Below are 14,659 nucleotides of genomic sequence, written 5' to 3'. Positions count from 1 at the left end.
TCATGTGGTTATTCACTCATCGAGAGTCTATACCGAAACCCAACAACTTCAGGTCTCCATATAAAATAAGCTTTAATCAAAGTATGCTTCGAATCAGGCAAATCATTACAGCCGTATTAATGTTGTAATGAACTCCAATGTTGCGGTTCATTAACATATATATATATATGTATTTTTATGTAATATCCGAACTACCATATATTAAAAGTTATTCAATTATAAATCAGTCAGTTACAATTTACTTTACAGTTAAATATAATACAAAATAATTAATTACAATTTGTGATACAGTTGAAGATAAAGTAATCAATTCCAATTTGTAATGCAGTTGAATATAAAATAATCAATTACAATTTTGTGATACAGTTGAATATTATATAAAACATTACAATTTTGTAATACAGTTGAATATAATATAAAATATTATATGTAACATTTATTCATTCACAAGCTTATTTCGGAGTATGGACATATAAAACTCACGTGATTACAGCGTCTATGAATGATAAGTGAAGATAGTGGGATAGTGATAGTACACTCGGTTGGCGGCACTGATCACGATAAACTCGTGATACCAAGGTGATAGTGAGACGGCCGTATCGCTCACTCTCGCGATTTATCCCGATGATAGCGTGTTTATGAAAGGCGGCGGCGTAAAGAGTGGCCTGGTCGGACAGTACAGGTTTGCATCTGTACCCACGACTACTATGGGCGGGTCTCCTTATCGGCGGCGGCACTTCTTGTCGGCGTCGGTGTGGTTGAGGGTAGGTGGCGGTGCAAAGAGTCGACTGGTCGGACAGTACAGACTTGTGTCTGTACCCACCACTACTATAGGCGGATCTCCTTGTCGGCGGTGGTACTTTTGTCGGCGGCGGTGCGATAGCACAGTCCAAACAGTTGGACAGTATAGTGTTACCTATACCCACAACTGTTGAACTATACCGCGGATGGTTAATTTTCGGTGACGGCAGTTGCCCTTTTCTGCTTGTTTACGCATAGACGCCCGTAGTAATATTGGTAATTCTGACTACTGTATTTAGTGACATTCCCTATCTGGGTTAACGAACTGTTCATAGTTCGTTATGTTGTGCTGGTGTTATAGATGATTAATTAATTATTCATATACATAAATATATCTTGGTATTAATTAATTGAGTGATCGACGGGGAAATGATCTGACGTCGAAGCTGGTTTTCTCGCGTGCGCTATCTATTGTCACGTTTTAGCGTAATTATAGCAAATTGGGCGATATCAGTGGCGGCGCGTAGCGATACATTTACGCGCAATATACGTGTTCGTTACATAGTCCCATTTTTTATTTAGATTAATTTGTGAAAAAAAATAAAATAACGATCCAGATATGTATAAAAAAAATTATTTTGAAGCAAATTTTAATAAATGAAAACTATTTGTAAAAAAAAAAATGATGCTGATGGCGTTTGACATGACTTTTAGTCCTTCTTGGATGATCCGTGTCTTAAGTTTCTAAATCTCAAGCGTTTTAACTGCCTTTTGCTTGGCATAGTTGATGCCGATGTGCTGGGTTCAACGGTTACTGGAATGGGTATCTCTCGTGTGTTGTTACGTTGTTTTTCTTCTTCTGCCTTTGTTCTGCGTTCTTGAATAATCATTGAGAGATGTTGAGGTGGTACTCTTCTCAGTATCTCTTATGCTGCTGCTACTACTTCTTCTTCGTTTGTGACTATTTCTTCTTCTGCGAGTTGACTGGTCTCTCCTTCTTTATTGAACATCACGATCTGATTTTTTAAAGTAATGTCTGGTATGATTTTATATTTGGTTACCAAGGCTTCCTGCTGGCGTTGGTACCGTGCTTGGGCTTTGGCATATTCTCGTTGATTGGGATAATGTATGTGTGTTAAGCTTATGTCGTTGATTTGATTGGGTGATAGTTCTGTTTCTTCGTCGCTACTTAAATGATCTTCTCCGAATAGTGTGACCATAAGACGACGAAGCCTGTGTTTACGACGTTGTAATTTGTCCATGTTTGATACTGTTCTGGGATTCTGCGGAAGATTAAATGGTGGATTTGATACTATTCTATATTTACATTTACACATTTCCGATCACCGAACACGTAACTACAACTACTACATGGACAACATTACACATAACATTCATTTGGGATTACATTAAGGACTGCCCTTTTCCCGGATCTGGGGGAATAAAGGGTTTGATATTTGCCATATTGTGTGTTGATAATTTTCCATCATTTCCAGTAATGACAATGGTGTTGTTATTTCGTACTTCTTTGACGACGTAGGGACCATGATATAATAAAAACATTTTTTTTATTTCTCTTTCTGACGCGGACGAAAGCTTGTGTAATTTTACTAATACTTGTTGTCCTTCCTTGTATTGAATAAATGTCTTATCCCTGTTATGGTATTCGCATCTTTGGTTAGTAGTCCTCTTCAGTTTCGTATGAGCCATTTCTAGCATTACTGTCTGTTCTTGAGGCTTGGGTGCTTCTGGGAAGTTGATCAAACTGTTCAACGTTAGTGTGACTTTGTTTCCGTCCACTAACTCTTGTGGAGTAAAACCAGTAGAACTATGTGTGGTATTATTCATCCAGTATTCTATTTTCGGTAGATACTGCACCCAACTAGTATGGTTCCTATGACAGTAAGTACGTAGTATCCGACCAATTTCACAGTTAGCCCTCTCAACCGGATTACCTTCAGGATGGTATGTGGTTGTAACTGATGCTTTAATTCCCAGCTGTTTTAACTGTTCTCTCCACCTAGTGCTGTGAAACTGTGTCCCGTTATCTGTCAGTATTCTTTTAATAGGACCGTATTTAGGTAAATAATGCTTCTTTATTCTGTTTAGAATTATATCTGCGGTAGCCTTCCGTATATCGTATAATTGTAAGTGTTTGGTGAATATATCCAATAATACGAGAATGTATCGAGATCCTAGTCTCCCTTTGGGAAGTGGTTCTATCAGATCCAAAGATATAACTTCTCGTGGTCCTTCCGGTACCTGTGCCATAAACGGTCCCCTGGAACTATGTGTAGATATTTTGCTCTTTTGACACAGTTCACAACTCTTGGTAATATTTTTTACTTCTTTGTACATGTGATGTAGTTGGTAATTTTGTCTAAGAAGGTTGTATGTTTTTGATGCACCAAAGTGTCCATACAATTCGTGTGTCTCTGATATAAGGGCTTTTGCTATCACTGTTGGTATCATTACCCGGTGTTTTCTGAATTTGTCTACATAAAATAGTAAGTTTTGATATACGCAATAGTCCTTACTTTGTTTCCGAGCGATTCTCTCCTTAATTGGTTGGATGTGTTTGTTCTGGTTTTGTAGTTCGTGAAGGTTGGAAAATTGTTGAGTTAATGACTTGCTGTATTGTTCCCACACGATTCTATGGATACATATATCTGTGTGAGCATTGCATTCCGTATTCCCTGGTTCTTGAGGATATCTTGTTAAGGTATCCGCTCCGATATTATCCTTTCCTGCTATGTGTGTTATCTGTAAGTTATATTCCTGTAGCTTGATGGACCATCTCATTATTCTGGCATTTAATAATTGACAGCTGTTCAAAAACGTCAGTGCCTTATGGTCAGTTAGTATATGCATTGGATTAAATGTTTGATTTAATCATTTGAAATATGAATATAATATTGATATAACAACGTAAAATAATCATTGCATTTTCAATATTATAATATTATTGAATAACCATTATAAATTAAGTGTTAAATTTCCAATCAATATAAATATGAATAAAATATTGCTTTAACAACATTGGATTATTATTATATACCCAACATTTTTATAACATTGAATTGCAATTAAAAATGTAATATTTAAATTCTAATCAAAATGAAATAATTATACAATATTGTTTAAAAAACGTTGAATTAATATTACATATTCAACATTGTATAAATACTGAAACCATAGTTATGATTCAATATTTAATAATCAATATAAAGACAATATCACTAAAACATTTAAATATTCAACTTAAAACCGAAATGATGATACAATATCCATATAATTTTAAATTAGCAATATTAATTTATCAATTAGCACTCAATATCCATTTGATAATGACATTGTAAAATTGCTGTCTGGGATGATGTTCTTCTGTGCTCAATAATTTCATTGCGGCGTTAATTTTTTGTTCTGGTAAGGACATTAGCATAGCCCTTAAGTATTTCGGGTAATGATTCGCAATGTTACGCAGTATTTCTTCTTCGGACAGTTGTGGTACTTGTAAGTGTTGAAGTCTTGTAGCCCATTGCGCGAAATGTTCTCTATAACTGACATTATTTGGTATTTGATTGATGTTGTGGCATTTGCTTAACATCTGTATCTGTATTTCTCTTGACCAGAATTCTTCAATGAATGCATCCCGAAAGTCAGTATAATCTCGTATTTGAAACTTCATTGTGGATAGCCAATTACTTGCCGATCCTTTTAAACAATCACCAATTACTAACATTTTTTCTTCTCTGGTAATTTGTTTAACCTTAAAATAGTCGTTGACCTTGCTCAGAAAATCTATCGGGTGTATGTCTCTATCGTTCCCATAGAATGTAGGTTTTGAAATTTCAATGTTCGAATTTCTTGCTGTTTGTTTATATTCGTTGGTGGAATTGTCTAATTTTTTCTGCATTTCATTGATTTGTTCTTTCATATCCTTCATATCTTGTTCATGTTCTTTTTTTATTTTTTCTAATTTTTCGTTATACTTTATCTCCCACTCTTCCTTTTCTTGTTCATTTTTTTCTTCGATTTTTTTTAATTTCTTTTTGAAAAAATTTTCTAATGCTTCCATCCTTTCTGTTAGTTCATCTTCATATTTCTTCCTTGGAGCCATTTGAATAAATTAAAGTAGCTGTTTATATATGTAGTATGTAGTATCTTGTTTTACGTGTCTATCGAGCTCTCGTAGTTGGGCGCCAAATGTAATGAACTCCAATGTTGCGGTTCATTAACATATATATATATGTATTTTTATGTAATATCCGAACTATCATATATTAAAAGTTATTCAATTATAAATCAGTCAGTTACAATTTACTTTACAGTTAAATATTATAAATTATATATATTTATATAAATAATTAATTACAATTTGTGATACAGTTGAAGATAAAGTAATCAATTCCAATTTGTAATACAGTTGAATATAAAATAATCAATTACAATTTTGTGATACAGTTGAATATAATATAAAACATTACAATTTTGTAATACAGTTGAATATAATATAAAATATTATATGTAACATTTATTCATTCACAAGCTTATTTCGGAGTATGGACATATAAAACTCACGTGATTACAGCGTCTATGAATGATAAGTGAAGATAGTGGGATAGTGATAGTACCCTCGGTTGGCGGCACTGATCACGATAAACTTGTGATACCAAGGTGATAGTGAGACGGCCGTATCGCTCACTCTCGCGATTTATCCCGATGATAGCGTGTTTATGAAAGGCGGCGGCCACGGACTAAGATATACAGGACTGGTAACGATATGACTGGAGGGTGGTAGAGGGCTGGACACCAAATGTTTTCAATAGGTACATGTTGGACACCTAGCGCTACCTAGTAGGCTTATAGCTAAACTACCATTACTTTTTTATAAATACATTGGCACAGAAAAATAAATCACATTGGTCTCATTGCATAATGCATATTTTATAATCATTCCATTAGTAAATAGTAGAGTATTTAGACATTTACTTACTACTTACTAGAGCGTTTAGATCTACAGCTTCATTTATTTCAATAATTACGACTAGTTAGGTTCTCATTTGTCTACATTTGTGTTGAAATTATAAAATTAAAATGCCTCGCCAGTGTTCAGTATTTTTATGTACCAGTAAGGAATGGTCCAATGTTCAATTGTTTAAAGTTCGTGAATCCGAAGCTCATTCGTGGGAAGAAATTGTTAATAAAGTAAATGGTAATCATAAACGTAAAGTGACATATGTCTGTGTAGAACATTTTAGGAAAGAAGATTTGATTAACAGTTATAGTAGGTGTAATGACTTGGAAGTAAGAAAACATAATTATTTGTATTTTGCCATTTAGGTAGGTACTATATAAGTACCTACCTACTTGGTCGTTATAAATTATAAATTATAACTCAATAATTCTATACACAGTTTAAAAGGAACTAAATTGGGCTAAAAAAAGGTGTTTTTCCATCAGTATTTAATTCACCATTTGATATTCACAAAACAAATGATTTACCAGAACCTAGAGAATCTTGTACGCCTGTTACTGAATCATTTAGGAAAGAATTGTTTGGTGAACCCAAGCCTAAGAGATTACATCAAACGCCAACATTAATAGTATGTTTGTGATTAATTGTCATAATAGACCATGTAGATTATTTAATTTATATATACCTACCTAACCTCATATGATTTATTAAAGGAATCAAAACTGTGGTATGAAAGTTTATTATTGCCAGTTGGTTGGTCATTATATCATGATGGATGTATTGTCGCATTGTATAATCGATAGATGAAACAGATACAATTAACCGGGAAAAGAGGGGCCTAGTAAACTTAATAGGACGAGTACAAAAAACATTATTTGGAACATTAGATGACACTGACGCAGAACTATACGATAGACAAATTGAAAAATTACAATCTAGTCGACAAAATGTATTAAAAATAATAGAAAAACAAACTAGCGTACTAAAGGCGACAGCAAATACATTTAAAGAGGCAAGTCAGATGGAGGCTCAAATAAATAGATTAAGTATACTATATAATCGGTTGGCAGATACAGTAAATCAAACAGTAATAAATTTAGATATAGTAGAAGCTAGAACTAATATCAATGAACAAATAAATACATTAAATCTATTATTCCAACAATTAAGTTTCGAAACCGACACAATATGTGAAATAATAATTGCTGCACAAGGTGGCATAATGCATTCTAGTATAATAGCTGTTAATGAATTAAGACAACAATTAAAAGATTTTTCACTAAGTTCCTAAAGAACAAAGCTTACCGTTTAATTTAAACCAGGTATCTCTGTACGAATTAAGTAAAATATCTATAAATATATATATATATATAATTTAGTAATATTATTTATAAAAACAAAACCTTAATCTTTGAAATAATAATACCTTTAGTAAATTCAGTAGAATTAACATTGTATCACGTAATACCACTTCCCGTAGTAAAAAATTATCACTATATTCATATTATTCCTGAATACTCATACATAGCAATCTCGAAAACACATGAATATTATCTTACATTATGTATGAATCACCTTATGTTATGCCGACAAATAAACATGGGAACTTTATGTCCCGAGACACAACCCCTTAGACTAGGAGCAAGTGAATTACCATGTGAAGTTGAATTGTTCGTAAAACCGTCAAGCATACTAACATCTTGTCCCATAAACTATCTTGACATTACTCGTAGTATCTATCACCGATTAAAATATCAAAACGCATGGATATATACAATAAAAACAACTGACAAGGTAGCTGTCTCATGTGAAAATAGGGACCAGGCTATAAATATACAATTAACCGGAAATGGGGTGCTAGCACTAAACGAAGACTGTAGGGGTTATACGCCACAAATGGTGTTAACACCAAGTAGACATTTAAATTCAACACACTACAAAGATTTAATCTCAGATGTAGGTATCACACAAACTTAACAATTCCACGAATTCCCACGAAAGAAAAATCAGTAATAGCAACACGCACACCACTCCGTAATAAAATTAACTGACTTAGGACAATACTCAAAATCCATAGAGGAAATCGAACAACTTATACAAGAAGAGAAAGACAAACAAAACAATAAAGATACTACAGACCTTCACTCATATCTATTCTATCTCATTCTAATAATGGTAGCCGGGATACTTATAATAAAATATAGACATAAAGTAAATCAAATACGATCGATAAATAGAACTAGACGACATCTAATATTATCAAGAGAAATGAATGAAGTTACGCGAATATAATAAATATTACATTAAATCTTCTCATTCTTATCATGTTACAGATAAGAGAACATTGAGAGTCAAGATAAATTTTATTGTACATTTCAAATTATTAAGTAGTTGCCAAATTAGTTAATTAGTAATAATGCCAATTCAAGAAAGGATACCCAGACGTATACTATACCTAATAATGCTACGCCATTCACTTAGACATGACAATCACGTATTCCAACACGTGCTAAACAAAAATAACATTCATAATGAGCCTACGTGTTTAACAAACCATATGTACATATCAAACGAACAACTACAAATACCTTATACAATGATTGAAATTAATAGAATAATCGGAATTATTACGATGACACTTAATTTAATAATACTAGTGCGTGATATACGTGAGCCAACGTGTAACCAATTAGCAATATTAATAGACGAACTAATACAAGCGTCTGGAGCAGAATAGAATATATTAAAAAAAAAAAAAGAGAGAGGAAGGAAGGGATTAATATTATATATATATATATATTAATTATTATATTATGTTACAGTGATAAGATTAAATTTGTCATAGTGGATTTTGAATTCACTATTTAAAAAGGTAATTCAAAGCGTTGGTAGAATATTTAGAAACAAGCCAGAGTTGTTACTACCATTATTGGGGCAGCTAGAAGCAAGTCTAAAGCTTAAAGGGGGAACAACTCTGTCTACTACATATATAAACCAATATTTGCACACTGACAACAGAACACCAGTCATAGTTTTTTGGAATGGGACAACAGACAAAGAAATATTACAAAAATTAGGACTAAACAGGAGAATGCTAAACATTACATCATACAGCGATAATAATGACAATTATTTCAATCTAAAACTTCTAGAGATAAGTGGACCAACTAGTAAATTATTATACTCAAGCGGAATAGGTTACCAAGAAAAGAATGGGAGGATGTTAAATTTAATGGAGACCCATGATCTAATTTGTAAAACCAACCATAATATAACCCATAGTCATGACCCCATAGCAGATGTAATAATCACAAAATGTCTGTTTAACTATATTATAAAGGATATGGGACCGATACAACTTAATAAGTTGTGTAAATGAAAGAAGTTAGAAATATTTGACCAATAGATTAGGGAGCGTCACATATATATAAATTATGTATAAAAAAAAAAAAAAATGTTTATGTATTTTAATTATAAGACAAAATTGTATTTTAGTTGTAAGACAAATAAATGTCATGTATATTGTTTAAATTAAGATATTAATAACTTTAATTTTCAGCAAATAATGTCTATGAACGTACTATATTAAATTTAATTAGAACTTAAAAGGCTAACAAAAAAAAAAAAAATAATATTTTTATGTTAAAATTTTAAAAATTTTGTAAATCACCAACACTAAGTATTAAGAAATCTTACATGTAAATTTTATTTTAGATTTCTGCTTAAAGATTTAAACATAAATCTTTTTTTTGGTAGGGAGGTGTTACGGACCTGTACTGTCCGTATCAATTATTTTATATGCATAAGATCATACAATGTCAAATGTCCTAACTTATATAATTAATACTACAGGCACACGAGTACAGGACACGAGAGAGTGGAATATTATATTAGTATAATAATTTGACAATTAAAGTAAAATCACACGTCTCTTTACAAAAGTTGAAACTCGGTGTCTTGACGATTCGATAAGAATCATGGGTAAGATTACACAAGCAGTCGTTCTGAGACCCCTCGTATGACGGAGTCACCACCCACTCTTGTAAGAAATCATATATAAGAAAGACCGAAACAAGAGCTCGACAGACGGTTACTGTATAACCAACGAATAGGGATATCTATGACACTCAGAGGCCGGTAGTAACACCACTCAAGTCATTTTGATATCAGTTTCTGAGGCAGGTCGTAACACCACTCACCATCATATTTTATATATTTTACTTTAAGCTTATAATAATTGTATTCGTGCAAGAACTATTTTAATAAACAATTAACTTATACTTGAACAACACGACGTATTCATTTTGTACGTTGATGCATGAATCGACCTAGTCGAGACGCAACAATAGCATCAAAAAATTGATTGAAAATATTGATAAGTTGCATTTTACTGGTATGAATAAAATTATTATCAATAACATATTATAACAATAAAAATATATAATATATATATATATATTAATATACCTAATATTATTATAATATTTTCTATTTTTATTAATATTATAATAATTCATATTATAGCTTATCAAATAAAGGTGTTTAATAATAATATTAATAAAATTACCATTATAATCGACGATTATGAATCAAAAGCACACGTGTTGCTGAAAATAACTTTTCCAGTGTTATATTTTGTTTTGCAGCTCTTTATTTCTTCAAAACGCGATCCGTTTTTTAGTATTGGTAATGATTTTATACTTCTTGAGCTACTTAAATCTAAGTATTTTAAGTGTGGGTTTGGAACTAAATATGATTTTGTTTTTCGTTGTTTATTTTGGCGATTCCATTCCTCAACTGCTACCTATTCTTCGTTTAAATTAGTCAATTCACTTGCTGTATTATTATATGACTTTTGTGTTTGAACAAGCAAACCGTCATTTCCATCTGAATCTTGATATTCCATCAGTTCATATAACGATGGTGATAGGGATCTATAGTTGCTGATAATTTCTGAAGTTGGTGATAACAAATTTTCATTATTAATATGCTGATGACGGTTTTCAGTTGTAACTTTTTCAATTATTTGAACTTTATTTTTAGATAGCATATAATCATTTTTATCTAAATTATGATATTTTGTCATATCATTTAATGGTGGTGTTGGTGATCTATAATCAGTTACAATTTCTATTGTCGGTGAATATGTGTTTAGATTTTTGGATTTAGTCGTAACATCAATATCATTAGCACTATTAGTTTTTGGCACTTTAATAAGTGAAGCTCCTTTCGATGATAGAATATGGTTTTCTAAAAATGTTTCTAAACTCGTTGGTAATTCAACATGTTGCATTGTATTATTCTTAAGTTTATTAAAGCTCGATTCGATGGCAGCTGAACTACATACTTCTTCTCCATATTTAAAAATAGGTAACATAACTGCAGACCACAAATGCAATAGTTTCATAATTTTAATTAATTCAGAAGCCAACGATGGTAAAGGATTTATCCCAGAACCTTCTACCACAAAAGACTTACTTTTTTCAAATATTTGATTTGCCCATTCTTGAAAAGGGTTGTAACGAACACAACACTACCGCTAGTGGTATTTGATACACGAAATTACAAACAGTTCACGCCTAATTATAACAATAGAGAGCGCGCGTGGGCAAGGGTTTTAATGATATCCGAGTTATTTAATCCAAAAGAAGGGATTAACATATTTTAATATACTCTAACAGATTTTGGAAGTATTTTAACATCAATCTCTTTGCTCTCATGTCATTATTATATCGGATAGTCAAAACAGTATCGATCAAAACTGTAGAAAACACGAAGTGCGCTTTGACACTTCTGTCGCGCACATATTCTCCAAAAAATTGATATAAGACGCATCGTATCGACACAGAAACCACCTTCCCGACACGCTCTGACCGTGTCTAGTACCTGGCTACTGTAGCTCTCGGTCTCCAATCGGCCTCTTAACCGACGGCTATTGGACGGCTAGAAGCAGTCGGCCGACTAGCCACGTGCCAGAGTGTGTCTTCCGCCGCGCTGTCGTAAATTGTCCGCCGCGCCGTAATCACCGCCGGTATTGTTATCCGCGCCGCAATCGTTGCCGTTATCGTATCCGTTGTCATACGTACAACCATACCTATATACACGTGTTTTTCGTCGCTGCGATATTACCTGCATTACACGATTTAAGATCGCCGCCGTTATATAATATACTTATACCTTTACGCTCTCATTACGTTGTGTCATTTTATGCCCATATTTACGTCGATCACCATCGTTTTTAGAATATATTCCGAATAATTGTAAGTAATTCACACAATTTTTATCTTCATGTTGGTGAATGTAATTAATGTCAAAACCGATGTATCAATATTATATAAATTCGCGAAACAATAAACCTGTATAACTATTTTGTGTAATATTATCATGATCATATGTGTAATTAACTTAATGTATTTATGTGATTATAACTCAATAAAATTATTTTGCTAATGAATAAAAGACTGAATTCTCAGTATATATAAAAAATTCATTACAAATTGGCGCCCAACGAGTAGGACTCGAGTTCCACGACAACGAAAATAAGAACTCGCGCTCTTAAATCTACGTCATTATATATAATATAAATATATATATAAATATATATATATAAACAGATAAAAACTACATCGATATTCAAATAATGGCTCCAAATAGAAAAAAAAATTATGATGAAGATCTGGCAGATAGAATAGATGCATTGGAAAATTTGCTAAAGAAAAAAGTTAAAAAGTTAGAAGATAAAGCTGAACAAGATAAAGAAGATTGAGAAATGAACTAGAAGAAAAATACAAAATACAAAATGAAAAATTAAAAAATGAACTAGAAGAAAAATACAAAATGCAAAATGAAGAATTTAAAAATGAATTAAACAAAAAATTAAACGAAACAAAAGATGAACATAAAAAAGAAATTAAAATTTAAAAGAATCATGGGAAGAGATATATAAAAAGAAAATACAAGAATGTGAAGAAAAATACCAAACGAAAATATCAGAAATGGAAGAAAAATATATTAACACTTTCAGAAACTTGTCAGATATAAGACAACAGAATACGCGACCCAGCACAGTGAAATGCCTCGGAATCAAATAACGGAAATTACAAAACCACTATTCTATGGTAATAAGAGGGACCAACACCCGAAAGAATTCCTGCTCAGGTTAGAGGAATATTTTTCAATTAAACAAATACGGAAAGAAGAAATGGTTATTGTCGCCGGAGATTGTCTTAAGGCAACAGCATATAATTGGTTTACTACTATTCGATTTCAAATAAATAGTTATGATAGTTTCAAACACGCATTCATTGACGAATATTGGTCACGGGACATCCAAATGCAGACCTGGAATCAATGCTTAAGTACAAGACAAATACAAGCGGACACCAATTATAGGGAACATTTTTCAAATTGGGCAACGAAGCTGAGACACTTGGAAGTACCAAGATTGTCAGAAGAAGAAGTAGTAAGAAACATCGCAAGTCAATACCCGGGATATTTAAGAGCAATACTTATTTCTCTACCGGAATGTACTATACTGAATGCCATGAAGATACTAGGTGCAGAAGAACACCGAAGAGAGACCAATTATAGTGACAATAGACCGAACCAATACAGAGAGAATAACTATAATCAGCCCCGGACGCAACAAAGGGATAATGGTTGGAACAATCGACCACCACCTAGGAGGGACAATTATCAAGATCAACAGCCACCCAGAAATAACGATTATAACAACCGAACGGGAAGAGAACAACCCCGGAACCAAGAACGTAACTGGAGAGAACAACAACAACAAATCAATCAAGTCAACATAGAAGAGACTGTAAACAGTACTCCGAAGAGGAGGAAAGAGAGAAGCGACAATACACGCAATAAAAAACGTACCATGTCTAATTTATCAGTAAGCCCCTACATCCAATGTAATATAGAAGGAGAATCAGTTCCAATATTAATCGACACAGGTGCGACCGTGAGTGTATTAACAAAAGAGATAGTAGATAAAATATTAAAATGGAATCCAAAAACACCTGTACTACCAGTAAATAGTGTCCAGATTAGCAATGCAGTGGGAAAGAAAATATGCAAAGCTTCAAAACAAATTTTCTGTGCTTGTCAGATCGGTACTGCAAATATATTTGTGAACTTTATACAGATCGAAAACCTCAATGAACAAGGCATCATTGGAGCGGACGTATTGAACCAATATAACGCACAAATAAATTTTAGTGACAAGACTATCCAATGGGACATAGACCAAAAGAAGCACATTACAAAGTTTGCTGATAAGGATCCCAAAGTGGTGACCACAGAAGGACAAATCAAAAGTGTCGAAGTAATGGAAAAACCACTGAATCACGTACTTTTAGAAGAAGAAGAGAAAGAACGCTTCACAAACCTAATAGAAAAGTATGAACATATATTTTCAAACGATCCAGGAAAAGTTCACCAATATGAATGTCAGATCCGAGTTTCCCCTGGAGAACCAGTATGCCAACGACCATATCCGGTTCCTATATCCAAATTAAAGAAGATGGACCAAGAAATACAACGGATGTTAAATCTAGATATAATAGAACAATCTTCGTCACCTTTTTCTTCTCCAATCGTGGGCGTGGAAAAGAAAAAAACGGAGACATAAGACTTTGCATTGACGCCCGTCAAATTAATAAAAGAATCATACCTGACAAAGAATGTCCAATGAACATCGAAGACATCTTGCTAAAATTTCAAGGGGCCAAATATCTTAGCTCGATTGATTTAACGGCCGGATACTGGCAATGTCCTTTAAAAAGGAATGTCGAGAAGTAATTGCTTTCTATATAGGGGACGAAACTATCAGTTCAAAGTCTTACCTTTTGGATTAATAAATTCCGTAGCCGAGTTCCAGAAAATTTTGGACAAAGTATTAGGTCCAGAAATATTGCAATTCACGGCAGTCTA

At 32.9% G+C, this 14,659-nt stretch overlaps 1 protein-coding gene across 1 annotated transcript; it reads left to right on the top strand.

The window, feature by feature from the left end:
* Positions 1-12,791: 12,791 nt before the first annotated feature.
* On the top strand, positions 12,792-14,357 carry LOC126555373 (uncharacterized). Its single transcript, XM_050210302.1, has one exon. The coding sequence runs from the start codon at positions 12,792-12,794 to the stop codon at positions 14,355-14,357; it is 1,566 nt and encodes a 521-aa protein (XP_050066259.1).
* Positions 14,358-14,659: the final 302 nt, after the last annotated feature.

This window comes from Aphis gossypii, unplaced genomic scaffold (genome assembly GCF_020184175.1).
Source record: "Aphis gossypii isolate Hap1 unplaced genomic scaffold, ASM2018417v2 Contig00822, whole genome shotgun sequence".
NCBI classification, from domain to species: Eukaryota; Metazoa; Arthropoda; class Insecta; order Hemiptera; family Aphididae; genus Aphis; species Aphis gossypii.
The sequence above is the reverse complement of the archived record's forward strand: the minus strand, read 5'-3'. Positions and strand labels throughout refer to the sequence as shown.

Excerpts from the sequence above, each read along its gene's own strand:
- LOC126555373 (XM_050210302.1), top strand. The coding sequence starts at position 12,792 with ATGCCTCGGAATCAAATAACGGAAATTACAAAACCACTATTCTATGGT.